Here is a 14,997-nt window from a genome sequence, read left to right as displayed (position 1 = left end):
AGGAGGCGGTAGGTTTTTGCCTTATTGGAGGCCTTTAGCCAAGGACTGAATGACTACTTATTATGCAAGTCACAAAAGAGAGTGTTGCTTGGGTATAGATCGGACTTGATGCCTCTGAGGTTCCTTCCCATTTGGCAAATCTGTGATTCTGACTGTGAATTATACAGACAATATATTTTTCTTAATTTCCTTCTCAGTATGAGGTAGGAGGAAATGTGCTGAGTGAAAATATGTTAGTAAATATGTTATTTGCTCTTTGAAGATGAGGATAAATTAAATGGAAAGAAAAGCTCAGATATTTTAAGGAAGAACTCAATATATAGATATAAGGTTATTAATTAAATTTAATGAACATTTTAAAATGGACTACAGACAAGGTACTATGTTAGTTAGAAGGACACAGTGATCGCTGTGACACAGACCTTGCTCCCAAGGAGCTGACAGTCTAATAGGAGGGAAAAGGCATAGACACTTTAAGTATAAAATGAGAAAGAATATGATAAATGCAAACAAGAAGTCAAAGCAAGGTGATTTAAGTCAGAAGTGTTAAAACTCTGGCCTGACAATTTCAGGAGGCCCACAAAACTCCTGAGTGGCTCCCACCAAATTAAAATGTTTTGGGGAAATGTTTAACAACATAGATAAGAATACAATACAACATAGATAATGTTGGTTTGTGGTTTTCTACATCATATGCTTGGGATCCAGTTCAATTTGAGGTTGATATCACTGATTTAAATAATATGAAGGGGCAGCTAGGTGGCACAGTGGATAGAGCACTGGCCCTGGATTCAGGAGGACCTGAGTTCAAATCCGGCCTCATAACACATACTAGCTGTGTGGCCCTGGGCAAGTCACTTAACCCCATTGCCTATCCAAAAAACAAAACAAAACAAAACAAAACAAATAAATAAATAAATAAATAATGTGAAGAAGTGATAGGTTACTTTCCAAATGGGAAAGCATCTGACCGGACAAAATTTCATAGAGGGGTTAGCTCTTGAGTCGGTTCTTGAAGGAAGGGAAAGACTTAATACGGGGATGGGTAGAATTCAGACCACGAATTTAGAACCATAGAAGAGAAATCTTTGCTGTCCTTTTGCCTGCTTATCAGTATACCACATAGCTAAGATTTCAATAGTGGAATAACAAAACCAATCAGTAACCCATCTATAAATTACTAGATAAGTCTTTGTTAAATACAGGATGGAGAGGTTAAATGACTTGCCTATAAATTTAACTCCAGAAGGGACTACAGAGGTCTTCTAATATTACCATTTTATTTTGCATATAGGGAAACTGAGTCCCAATGAGGTCATAAAATCATAAATCTGGAACTGGAAGGCCATCTAATCCATTCCATTCATTCTACAGATAACAACAATAACAATAACATTTATATAGCTTTTACTATGTACCAGGAATGTTACAATGATAATCTCATTTGATCCTTACAATAACCCTGAGAGTTAGGTGCTATTATCCCAATTTTACAGTAGAGGAAACTAAAGCAAACAAAGGTTAAGTGACTCATCCAAGATTCCGCAGCTAGTAAGTGTCTGCAGCTGGATTTGAACTCAAGTCTTCCTGACTCCAAGCTCAGTGCTCTACCCTACTGTGCCATCTAGTTGCCCTGAAGTCCAGGGAAATTCAGTGACTTTTCCAAAGCCACACTGATTGCAAGCACCAGATTTGAACCCAGGTCTTTTGACTCCAGAGGCAGTAAGAACTCTTTCCTCAGTACAGGTAGTATGTAGCAGAGCTGAAATATAAACCCAGACCTTCTGCTTTTTCCAATGTATCATGTGTCCCCTCCAAATACACGTATCCAGTGCTCAAAAACTTGCTACAGATGACTGCTCCTGGGCGAAGGTAGAATGACATAGAATTGAGGGTATACATCTGGCTTGTAACTCCATTGAACTCTTCCTTGGGTTCTTTTTCTTTTAGCAGGTCATATGGTCTGGGATTATACATGCCACAAATTCAGTAATTCCTTGAAAAATCTACTGTTTCCAGGGCCTGGGAAATACATTTTTATGGGTTAATAATTGATCAGTGCTGGTGAGATCCCCAAGTCACTGATATTCTAAATGGCTTGCCCAGGGTCACACAGCTAATTAGTGGGATTTGAACTCAAGTTTTTCTGGGTCCAGAGAGTTGGCAACTGTCATACTGCCTCTAAGTTGTAAGTATTCAACACCATTTTCTTAAACCTGGGTTCTAAATTTAAATTTTCATAGGCTTGTAATTTTAATAATTTTGTAATAAATAAGCCCATACTTTCATTGGTCTATGGAGTGCCCAGTGAGGCTGGCTTCAGAATCAGAGAGAGCTTGTCCTGGCTTGGTTCCCTTTCTCTGAGACCTCGGGCAATTCACTTAACATTAAATTACCAATAATGAAACTGTTGCTTTTTGCCACATTGAAAGTTCTTTTCTCAAGGGATTGTGATCTGTGCAGAGGGATATGTAGAATAGGGAGCTGTTGCTGCTCTTGCCTGTGCCCTCCTCACCCCCTGCTCACGCTGTTGCCATGGCCTCCACGTTGGTGTCTTTGCCCTTAGTTTCTTCAGTCTCTAAAGCATTTTTCCTACAAATCCCAGATCTGACTGTGTCACTCACTTGTGTGAGAGGTTTCCATGCTTTCTTACTGCCTGTAGGATAAAATAAAAAGCCCCATGTTTTACATTGATCAATTTGATCATTGTTTTACATTGACAATGTTTTACATTGCCTTTCATGATCTGGCTCCAAATTTTGCCCAGCAGACAGTAAATGCATGTTGACTGAATAACTTTTCATACTGATTTCGTATTATTCGCCCTTACACTCTCTATATTACCACCATACTGGCCAGTTCACTGTTGGCTGTACATGACATTCCATGCATAGCCTACCTCTATGCAGATTTTAACACAGCGACCCCACCTCCACGTCACACTAGAATGTTTTCTTCCCCAACTTTGCTTCTTGCAATCCCTCGTGTCCTTCGAGAGGCTGCTCTAGTATCGCTTCCAACAGGAGACCTTTATAGGTTGCAGTTGTTGGTGTCTCCCATTCTTTGGGCTTATTTTTGATCCATTTTGGTCTAGCCGTGTTGATGGTTTTCCTCAGTAGAATGGTACTTCTCTGAGGGCAGGAATGGTTTCATTTTTGTCTCTGTATCTCTCTGTGCCTCTCACAGTGCCAGGTGCATAATTAATGCTCAATAACTACTTGCTGAATTAAAACTCAAGTGACTTACCCAAGTTCATACACATTGAAAATGGTAGAGCAAGGATTCAAACCCATCTCTGTTGACTCCAAACCTATAGTAATTATACGTTAAAAATGGGCTCACTTCTTTACTTCTTGACCATCCTTCCAGGTAAAATTATTGCCCACAATTGTCAGGGGTGGGGGCCTCGAGGCCACAGGTTCCCCAGCCCCCTCAGTTAGATCGAGCTGCCTCTGGTGCTGTTTATTTCTCTATGTTGTGAACAGTTGAAAGTAGCCAGACTCTGGTCAGAAGATGATTATTCAAAGTAGGTTGTTTGTTGGAAGTCCCCACCTGGAGTTTAGTTTGTAGTATGAGCTAAACTGGAGTCACCTCTTTGTTGTATTCTGGATATAAGGAAATGAGCTCCCTCAGTTTTCTAGGAAATGATTACATTAATATGTATTCATTGTAAAAAATGGGTTCAGAGTTATTTGATGGATGTATTTGGACTAAACCAAAAGAATGGGCCAGAACCTGGGGACTCCTTGATCTCATTCTCTGCATAGCCCTCTGATGGCAGAGTTCTCTTTGAAAACTCTTTTGAGCTCAGTGTGTAAAAGAAGCCCAAGGTAGTCCAGCAGGGAAGGAGCCTCATGCTTCAAAATAAAGGATGAAGTTGGGGAATAAGATCCCTGAAGCAAAAGAGCATCAAGGGGAGCTCGAGGCAATGGGATGCTTTTTGTTTTTTCTAAATAACAAGATGCAACCTTTTCCTTCCCCCACCTAGAAAGTAAGAAAATTGGTTTAAAAAAGCCTCCCAACCAAAAACCAAGCCTGGGTGGTTAGATTAGAGACGGCCCGCTCTTATTCCTCCCTCCCCTACAGTTTCTAGGGGGTGGTTCAGGATTTCTCAGTGGGGATTGTCTTGCTCCCTTTTTCTGTAAGTGCACTTAATAACATCGCTTCCTTTGTACATAGCACTTTTCATCTTCAGAAAGCTTTTTAAAGATAACTAATTGCCATAACGCTGAGTCAGATGACTAGGTATTACAGTTCTTCCAGGACACCAGAAAAAACTGGGAAATTACAAGTAGTTTTCCTTCCTTCCATTTTTTTTCTTCAAATAGCCACACCCCAAGTGAGTAAAAGTCAAAACCACACTGATGCTAGAGTTCCAGTGGCCAGTGTCTGACACATAGTAGGTACTTAATAAATGCTGACTGACTTGACTTGGTCAGGCAAAAGATCAACTTGTAATCACCCCTCACCTTAAATTATGACCCTAAAGTCGTTGCTTGGGTTAGTCATCCAGGGACTCATTGGGGGATTTTGCACAAGTCACTTGACTTCTCTGAAATCCAGTTTCCCAGCAGCCAAATGAAGGGGTTGGAGTAGGTGACCTTTAAGGTCACTTCTAGTTCCAAATATGGGGTCTTCTTAATGGAAAAATCTAGAAAAAAATCCCCTAAACTTAGCATTTGTTTCTTTTCACATGTTTAAGAGACAGAGTTGCGAAGTATATAAAGTCTCAGATTAGGAACTTGTTCAAAGATTTGGGTTCAATTCCTGGATCAATCATTTACAATATCATTGTGAGCTAAAACTCTCTGGATTTCAGTTTCCTCATCTGTAAAATAAGAGGGTTGGGCTAGATGTCCTCCAAGATCTGATCTGGCATTAAGTTTATTAGTTTATCTGATATCTGATGGGTACTAGACTATGAGTCAGGAAAACCTGGATTCAAATTCTGTCTTCAATGCTCATTAGCTGTTATATTCCTAGTCAAGTTGCATTACCCTCTTAGAGCCTCAGTTTCTTCATCTGTAAAATGAGGAATTTGGATTAAATGACCTCTAAGATTACTTCTGGCTCTAAATCTACAAATCTACTGTGTGACCCAAAGAATACTGGACTAGGAACCAGGAAGACTGTGTTCAAATCCTGCCCCTAATGCTTTTTAGCTTTTGTGACCCCATTAAAGTCTCTTAATAGAAGGACCAGAATTTAAGAATATCTCCAAGGACCAAGCTGTGACATTTGACCACAGTGCATTTTTTTAAATCTGAAAGCAAATGTAGATAGAATGACAATTTTTCCTTCCAAGTAAAATTATATTTTTTTCTATCATTTGTCACACCTGGACCTTCTAGCATTAACCTTTCTGAATCTCAGTGACCTAATCTGTCAAATGGGAATGATAATGACCCCTGAGGTACTTTCCTAACTGGATGGCTGTGAGAAAGCAAGATAATATATGCAAAGAGCCATTGTTGTTGCTCTTGCTTGTGGATTTATCTTTAAGGCATTTGCATGCTTAACCTTTGGCTCTGCCTCCTCATCTTTAAGAAGTTAAGCAAATAGTTCTATGAATCAGATAATTTGATTTTAAGGAAATGGCATTATAGTCACCTTTTTAGCTAGACAGCCTCAGGGGATCCAGACATACCATAATTTAATAAATTACAAGTTTTAGCTCAGGAAAAGAAAAATCTATCAAAAAGGTTGAGCCCCTGCAGCAGCCTGGCAGCCTCTCAAATGTACTGGGATACCTGCAGCTCCTCATCTCCAAGGCCTGCTTTGAGTTGTCATCTAGGACTCACTTTCCATGACTTTCCCTGATGGCTCCCTGAAGGTGGATTATAGCAGATTTGAAGGCACGATCACATCACAGAGGAACTGCTTGGATAGCTATGTCTTGTCTGGTTTGGGCCATAAGGACATGATGGCATTTCCACAGATGTGGAGTGATAATGATAGGGCTGCAATGCACATCGTTGTTCTCTTTCCTGAGCCAGCTGCAATAGTTGGCTTCATCCCCTGAGAGACCAAAATGCTGAACCTTGGTCAACTCATGGTTGATTGTGGGGTGGGGGTCTTCCTTGATCCCAGCTTTGAATGGTTGGAATTTGCTGTGTTCCTTGCTTTGGGATGAGGTGGTTCCGCAAATGGTGTACTCACTGATAAAGAGCTCGGTGGTAAATGCTAAAGTATTTGTATATCTTTAGGATAGAGACAGGGCTTACATCCAGGAAACTAGGTGGTGCAGTGGCTAGGACACCAGCTTCCTGATTTTAAATTCAGCCTCAGACACTAGCTGTGTGACTCTGGGCAAGTCACTCAACTACGTTTGCCTCCATTTCCACATCTGCAAAATGAGCTGAAGAAGGAGATGGCAAACCACTCCAGTATCTCTGCCAAGAAAACTCCAAATGGGGTCATGAAGAGTTGGACATAACTGAAAAATGACTAAACAACAAATGGGATACCCTGTTGATTTCACTGGTCTGGGAATTCTGATATGAGGAAACTCCCTTTACTAACGCAGGTTGGCAACCTCTCTGTAATTTCTATTCTTAGAGAGTTGTCTCCAGCACTTAGGGGTTAAACAACTTGCCTAGGATCACACAGTTAGTTTGTATCAGAAACAAGCCTTGAACCTAGGACTTTTGGGATACCACTATTCATTATACCACAGTGCCTTTTGTTTGCCTTTAACTTTATTTTAAAAATAAAATGAATGGAGTCATTGTGCTCCATTGGTATCCTGGGGATGGGAGGAGAACTTGAATGAAGGCCCCAGAATTTTGTGTGGAGCCTTGTGCCAGACTTGGGAGGACATGGTCAAGAATGGTAAAATATGTGGATGAATGGGACATATACATTTTGAAGGGATATTAGATGCTATCAATTGCAACCCCCTCATTTATAGTGGAGCAAACTGAGGCACAGAAGGGTCCAATGATTTTCCCAGGGTCACCCAATGAGAAAGGATGTCTGGTGGGATTTGAACTCAGATCTTCCTGCTGACAAAAACATGTCCTATCCATTAGGCCATGTTGTCTCTGCTACTGGGCTCTCATCTGCATTATTGGAAAGGCCATCCATGTCAATGAAACAACAGAGGTATTTAGAGCATTGGGACAACCATTAGAGCTGAGACTAGAAAGGAGTTTTATCTGGAGCAGATAGAGTTGAGCAGAGAATAGGGGGAGAGGAGAGGGAAGGTAGGAAGAGGATCACTATATTGACCAAGCTCTGGAGGTAGACCTGTGCCTTACAGTGATTATAATACTTAAAGCAGGGTAAAAATGTGAGTTGTATATTAACAGAGATCTCTCTTATAGCTACATCCCTTGACAGAATGTAAGCTCCTTGAAGACATGGACTGTTTTGTGGTTTTTGTCTTTGTATTCACAACACTGAGCTGGATTATACTCATACATCTTGCTTTATTGGAATAGGAATTTGGCCTCAAAGGACAGATTAAGAAGTTCATTGCCAATGTAGGGAAATCCCCTTTGTAGGAACCTATGTAGGGGAAGTTCGATTGAAATTGGTAACAAAAGGTATGATGGGTTGGCTTTTAGTGGCTCTGATTCCTGGGTTCAAAAAGAAGCTGACCTAGAGTGGAAGTGGCCAAATGGAGCTGGGACTCTGGGACCTGGCATTTTCTGGGTGTCATCAGGAGCCAGGCATTTCTGACCAAGCTTCTGGCTGAACTTCTGAAACCTGGCTGAGCCCAGGCCATCAGCTTCCCAAAGAATCTGGAGCTAACAAACCTGTGTTAAACCAGCTTATCATTCTGGGGTGGGGAGTGGGGGACCAGATGGCTTGTGAGCTCTTGTCTGGTCACATCTGCTCTGGGTAGAAGTATCCAAGAATATAATCAGTCAGTTGTCTTCTCTCTCTTGAATCCCATGTGATTATTATGATCAATGTTACTTTCTACCATGTGTTTTCAATATGGAAAACTGATGAGAGGTAAACTGGATTTGGATTCAATGGACCTGGGTTCAAATCCTAATCCTTTTAACACACAAGGTATCTTGGGTAATCAATTCATCTCTTTGGACCTTAAATTCCTAATTTGTAAAATAAAGGGATTAGACTAAATTATCTTGAAAGTCCCTTCCCATTTGAAACTCCATGAAATTGATGCTTGCTTGCTTGCTGAATGAATAAATGAATAAACTAGTACTTTTCTCTGTTTTCCAGTTGCTCATACTCCAATAAGAGAGCAGAAAGGAAACACTTTCCTTTCAAGGCAGCATAGCAGGGCAAATCTTCATGCAGATTTTTTTCTAGCTTCTCAGCCAAAGTTATTTGTCTGCCAAAGCACCAATCACTAGGATTTTTTTTTTTACTTGGAGCAAAATTGGTGACTGAGGGAAGTGGAATAGGGGTCCAGAGGCCAGTTTGAAGTGAGGCAGCCATGAATTCGGAGGACAATGTTTATAGAAGCCCTTCTCAGTAGTATGTTTGGAGTCCAGTCCTAGGAATGTATGCAATCATTCTAGGAGGAGCAGCCAATTCTCCCTTTTCTTCCCATCTTCCCTTCATGGACCCATGACCACAATTTATCTTTCTTCCCTTGGGCTGCCTTTGCCCACAACCCCTGTGGAGTTTGTGAACCAGAAGAAGATGGCAATTTGCAGTCTTCAGCGGGGAGGAAACACCACCCATGTTAGCACCTTGGACAGAGTCTTGTCTGTGGTTCAAATTGTAGCTCTGAGTTTGACTTCTCTCTTGGAGGCTGATTTAAAATCGAAATTCTTTAGATTAAAAAAAAATCTTCCTGACTGAAATAATTACACTAGCTCATGAGAAATCTGTTTATGATTTTGTCTCTCCTTTGTGTTCTCAGTGATTTACGATGCTTCTTTAGATGCTATAATTTCCAGCACAACCAGCCATGTGAACACAGTGGTACTGGCTTGGAGGGAAAAATCCAAGCAGAAGTGGATTAAGAAGACATCCTTCAACATTGCACAGGGCATCCACACTTTTGACTACCACTCTCACCTCAATTTAATTGGTATGTTAAAGAAACCATATTCACTAGAGAGCCTCCTTATTAACAGATAATCTGGCATAGAAATTTATAAACATAAAGTTTCTCCTTGTACCTTTATGGGAATGGAGACACCTAAATATATATAAAGATTTCAGTGTTTTGGGGGGTTTTTTGTATAGGAATATTTGGTAAAAGGTTATTATCACATGTGACATGTGGCAGAATTCATACATCTTTGGGACAAATGATACGGATATGCTCCTGGGCTTTAATGAGTCTGTTTACTAAAATGGAGGATGGTTGATCATGATCTTGGAGTGGTGAGGGATTATGGTTTGCCCACAATGTCGGATGTTGTCACTATGTTTGTAGATTTTCCTTAGCTGTTTTTTTTCTTTCTTTGATACAAGGAAAGGTATTTTCAGTGAGTGGGTAGTGGTATGTCTGGGAATGATTCGGATGTCAAAGTAAAAAAAAATATGCCATCAATAAACTTTAATTAAACAAATTTAAAAAATAAAATTAAAGCTAAGTATAAGATAACAGAGAAACATAGTAAGTAGAAGGGTTGGCTTAGAAGCAAGATGACGTGAGTTCAAAGCCTAGCTTCAATGTATACCTGATCTGTAATGACAGGCAAGTCATTAAAGTGAACCAGGAAACTCACTGTGTCTAGAAATTGCAGATCTTGCAGTTGGAGGGACTTTACATCCTGGGAATTCTCCACCCTGATGAAAAAAAAAAAAAAGAAAAACTATAATAAGGTGAAAGAAGACCAGCTTTGTGCAAAAAAAAGATGTCTCTCAGTCCCCTCACCTGGTATCACCAAATATTCCATTGAAATAAATACACTTTGAATTAAATTATATATATATATATACATATATGTGTGTGTGTGTGTGTGTGTGTGTGTGTATATAAAATCTATGTTTAAAATGTTTCTCACCATCATCAGAATATAGGCTCTCTCTCATGGAAACTTCCAGGTTCTTCTTTGCCTTGAGTTGCCCCTGGAGAGATTTATTTTTTGTGCTTTCTTATAACATCTGTGCATTTTGGCTCAGAAACTCCAATTTGTTTACAAGCATTAATTGTTTAACTTCACAAGAAACTACTGATAAACTTTGAAAATGTAGATTCTTGGGAGGATAAAGGGAAAGAAAGATGGACTTGTGTCATGTCTGCAAAATCTATGAATCTCTTCTCAGAATAAGGTTCTTAAATGAATGAAATAAACTCCATAGTATTACTAAGGAAAACAACGATATTGAAATAATTGCCAAAATATATGCCTGGGGTAAGAAACCCCATATGTAGTAGATCAGTAAGGGATCTGAGCTTATATCAGGTTCTGAATGTATTAGCTGCGTGATCTGGGACAAGGGAATTCATTTTTTTCCTGAGCCTCAGTTTCTTTACCTGTATGGAGATTATAATCCTTATAGGCCCTATTTTATAGAACTATAATAATTATAATAACTAACATTTGATTAGCACCTTAAGATTTGCAAAGTACTTTACATATATTTTCTATTTTTTTCCTCCCCAACAATTATATGAAGTAGGTATTTATATTACATATCTTATTCCCATTTATAGATGAGGAAACTGAGGCTAAGAAAGGCTAAGTGGTTTGCTCAGTGTCACACAGCTAGAAAGTGTCTGAGGCAGGATCTTATGGAAGAGACCATAACCGACTCCAATACAGCACTCTATCTGCTATGCAACATTTGTTGTTGTTGTCTGACCTCACGGACCATAGAAAGCCAAGCCCTTCTTGAAGTCTGTCCCAATTCATAGCTGTTGTTTCCATGACACTATATGTCCATCACAGCCTCTATCATCCCCTTTTCCTTTTGCCTTCAATCTTTTCCAACACAAGGGTCATTTCCCATGAGTCCCATCTTCTCATTGTGTGACCAAAGTATTTAAGCTTCACCTTCGGTATTTGACCTTCCAGTGAATAGCCTGAATTAATTTCTTTAAGTATTGACTGATTTGATCTCCTTGTTGTCCAAGGGACTCTCAAAAATCTCCTTTAGTGCCACAGTTCAAAAGTACCAATTCTGTGGTGCCCAGCTGTAGTTACAGTCCCTGTATTATGAGGACAGCATTTTGTAGTCCTTAAATAAACTGACATTTGTCAAAGACAATATCTCTCACACTTCCAGCTAGCCAGGTGGTATACAGTGGCATTTTAGTAGGACATAGGAAATTTAGGCTGCTTTCTGGAAGCATGAGTTAATGTAGTCAGTTCTACAGTTGTTTCATTAATTCATCCATTCATTCCACACCTATCTATTAAGTGCCCATTGTATACCAGCCCTTATGATAGGCACTGGGTATCCAAAAACAAAGGCTCAACAGTCCAAGTTTTCAGAGATCTTCTGCTTTTAGCTGATGTATCCAGAAAAGGAAGTCTGAAGTTTAGGGGAGAATTTGTCCCCTTTTAGTTATTTGGAGATTTCATCTCTAAATTCCTTGTTTTGGTAGTGTAACGTGAGAGCGTAAGCTACAGTTCTCCCTGCCCTGGTATCCTTTTCATTGGCCTAGATTAGGAGTACAGGTTCAGGAAGGGTGGGAATTGTATAGCTGCCCCTTCTTTATAAAGACATGAGAGGACATAGTCCCTCAGCAGCCATCAGGGGCTCTAGAACTGGAAGTGACCATAGAGTTCATTAGTCCAACACCTTTATTTTATGGATCAATCAACGCATTTTCTAAGCTCTGTTCACGCGCTAGGTATTATGATTGGTGATGGGGACACAAAGAAAAAAAAATGAAAGTCTCCCCTTTCAAGTAGTTTAAGATGGAGAAGCCAAGGAAAGCAGGTGATGCAATGGGCAGAGCAATGAACTTGGAGTCAGCAAGAGCTGAGCAGCCTCAAACACTAACCAGCTTTGTGACCATAGGAAAAAAACAACAAAACTCTGTTTGCCTGTGTTTCCTCATCGGTGGGTGAAATGGGGGCAATAATAGCTCTGACCTGCCAGGGTTGCTGCGAGGATAAAATGAAATATTTGTAAAGTGCTTAACAAACCTTAAAGGGCTATATAAACACTATAAACACCAAGTTTCAGGGACATAAACTCATTTGCACAAGGTCCCACAGCAGGGTCTGGACTCTAGCCCAGCTTCCTTGATTTTAAATCCAACACTGACTTTGTAATCAGAGGAATTAGAGGTGCCAAATCCAGCCTTCCCCACTTCTACCTGTGTAACCTTGATCAATTCTCCATACCTCTCTGAGCCTCAATTTTCTCATCTGCAAAATGAAATGGTTGGACAAAGTGACCTCTGTAGACCCATCTGTCTCCAAATTCATGATCCTTTTCTCCTTCCTCCCCACCATGCTGCCTAAGAGTGTGTGTGTCATGAAACTTCAGTAGCCTGGGGGAGCCTTTGGACCTCTTCTCAGAGTAATGTTTTTTAATGCAAAAAGGTACACATGGGATTACAAAGGAAACCTATTGCTTTGAAATATAGTTTTTGAACTAAAAAAAAAGGACCATATTCATAGGCCCACAGACAAGTACAGTCACTGGCACATAGTAAAGGCTTAGTAAATGCTAGTTCATGGATCTAGGTTATGAAGCCCTGATTGGAGAAAGGTGATAAGTCACTACTTCTAATAATGATGTGTTATAGATTATTCATTTTTAAAATTAATTTTTTTTTCTGTGAAATTCTGAACAGCCACAGCTGGACTCAATCATAGAGTCTGCCTTTGGAATCCTTATGTTGTCTCTAAACCCACTGGGGTACTGTGGGGTCATTCAGCCAGTGTGATAGCTGTGCAGTTCTTCACTGACCGAAAACAACTTTTCAGCTTCTCCAAAGATAAAGTAAGTCAAAATAGGATTCTTACACTTCTGCACTGAATTCACTCCATCTTCCTTGTACCCCATTTCTATCCCTATGTCTACCATGTATCTATTAACACGAGATCTTAATTACCAAGATGGGCAATCTATGTGTTTTTGTGTTCAGTGGGTCCCTACTCAATCTTTCCTTCTCTTTGGTAGTGTGGTATTTGGTTGTGTCTAGGGGATAGCAGTAGGGATTGGACCTGTAATTTAAGCACCCCAGAGGTCTCTTAGCTGAGAGAACTCCCTCTACCAATGTGAGTTGGCTCCTCCTCTGAAACTTTTAATTTTAGAGAACTGCCTAATGGATAACATAGGAAACGGTTCCGTGATTTTTACCTCCACCAATATAGGTTAACTCTTTCCCTGAAACTGGGAGAGTTGTATTAGAAGGTTGCCTAGAGCACTGAGAGGTTCCATGATTTGCCCTGGCTTGTGTGGCCAGCATGTAGTACAGGCAGGGCTTAAATGAAGATTTCCTGACCCTAAACCAGTAAAACCACATTGCCACTGGTTCTATCTCAAATGGTAGGAAACCAACACTTGGGGGGAGAAATAAATTTTTGGCTTCTTGACATTTCAACTGATTCTGCCCTTCCATTGTGTTTCGTGGCATTAATTAAATGACTTAACATATGTAAGCTGCTTTGCAAATCTTAAAATACTGTTTTCCTATTATTGTAATCATGGCGGAGGGAGAGTTTGGGAATAAAAGTCTTGCAATTAGGTGGCTACACTTTACAACTTGATATAATAGAAAGGATACTTGGAGTCAGTTTGAAGCCCTGAATTTGTGATTTAGCTCTGGCAGTTATTGACATGTGGTTTTTGGTAAGTCATAGAATGTCGAAGTGGCAATGAAACTCTGAGGTCATTGATTCCAATGTGCCCAGCAAGTGGCCATTCAGGCTCTATTTGAAGAACCCCAACAATTGGGAATTTGCTATGAGTGAGTGGCCTACAGAACTAAACACATAACTCCCAGTGTGGTCTTCAGGGCAGAACAAAATGGGATGCTCACCCTCCTGGTCCTGGAAGATAATGGAGTCCAAATCACATGAGTCACTTTGGCTGTAGTAGACCACCGTTGGTTCTTACTGACCTTGCCATGACTTCTTCAGTGGATCTGACCTAGTAGGCTGTTTTTGTTAGGGTGGAAAAGGTGAAATAAAACATAGACATTCTATTTGGATTTTAAAAAAATGCTTTAGTTACATCTTCTGTGGGTTAAAGAGTGGTATCAGTAAAGGTAGCTTTATTTAATCCAGCAAGTATTTCTTGATTGCTTTTATAATAACTGCTCCTACCTCTCAGGATTGTTGTGAGGATCAAAAGAGATAATTTTAAAGTGCTTAGCATAGTTCCTGACACAGAGTAGGTGCCATATACTTATTCCTTTCCCCTCCCATTCCTTATTTATGTGCCAGGCATTGCAAATATATAGTTAGGATGTAGATCTTGCTTTCAAAGGAATTACATTCTAATAGATCAAATAGAAATGCAACTAAATGAAACATATGAACAGATAAAGAAACATTTCTAGTATATAATAATAAGACACAGTAGATAGAATATTGGACTTCCAGTGAGGTAGATCTGAGTTAAAATATGCTTTTAGACACAGCTATCTGACCCTAGGCAAATTACTTAACCTCTGTCTCCCTCAGTTTTCTCCCCAGTAAAATGGGGATAATAAAAGCACTCCATCTCCAGGGTTGATATGATGCTTTGTAAACCCTAAAACACTGTATAAAACAAAGCTAATGTTATTAATATAATTACAATAACATAATAGTATAAATCACATCAATTTGCTATAATATATTATTAATATGCATAAAATTTCAATATATCATGTCATTATTATATATTATTAATAATAATAACTAACATGTTACACTTTAAGGTTTGTATAGGTTCACATGTTATTTATGATTTTCACAAATATCTATTTCAATACAGACATGCATGTACATGTAAGTGTATAATACACATGTACACACACGTGCATATGTGTAGTCTTATGAAATACTTGAATATTTAAGAATCTTAACTTCTTAGGCATGATGTTGCAAATATTAAGCCATCTATACATCAGTGGATTCTCTTTAATAAGAGGGCTGGTGATTGACAATG

The 14,997-nt window shown here is 39.5% G+C and overlaps 1 protein-coding gene across 1 annotated transcript in view; it reads left to right on the top strand.

The window, feature by feature from the left end:
- The window catches only part of WDR49 (WD repeat domain 49), a 115,629-nt gene that overhangs the window by 30,133 nt on the left and 70,499 nt on the right, over positions 1–14,997 (top strand). The window contains 2 exon segments of the mRNA XM_078147652.1: positions 8,846–9,016; positions 12,692–12,840. Coding sequence (XP_078003778.1) covers positions 8,846–9,016; positions 12,692–12,840 — 320 coding nt within the window.

The sequence above is a fragment of the Phascolarctos cinereus genome, unplaced genomic scaffold, assembly GCF_003287225.1.
Source record: "Phascolarctos cinereus isolate Bilbo 61053 unplaced genomic scaffold, phaCin_HiC Scaffold_7;HRSCAF=346, whole genome shotgun sequence".
NCBI classification, from domain to species: Eukaryota; Metazoa; Chordata; class Mammalia; order Diprotodontia; family Phascolarctidae; genus Phascolarctos; species Phascolarctos cinereus.
This window is presented reverse-complemented; position numbering and strand designations above follow the sequence as displayed.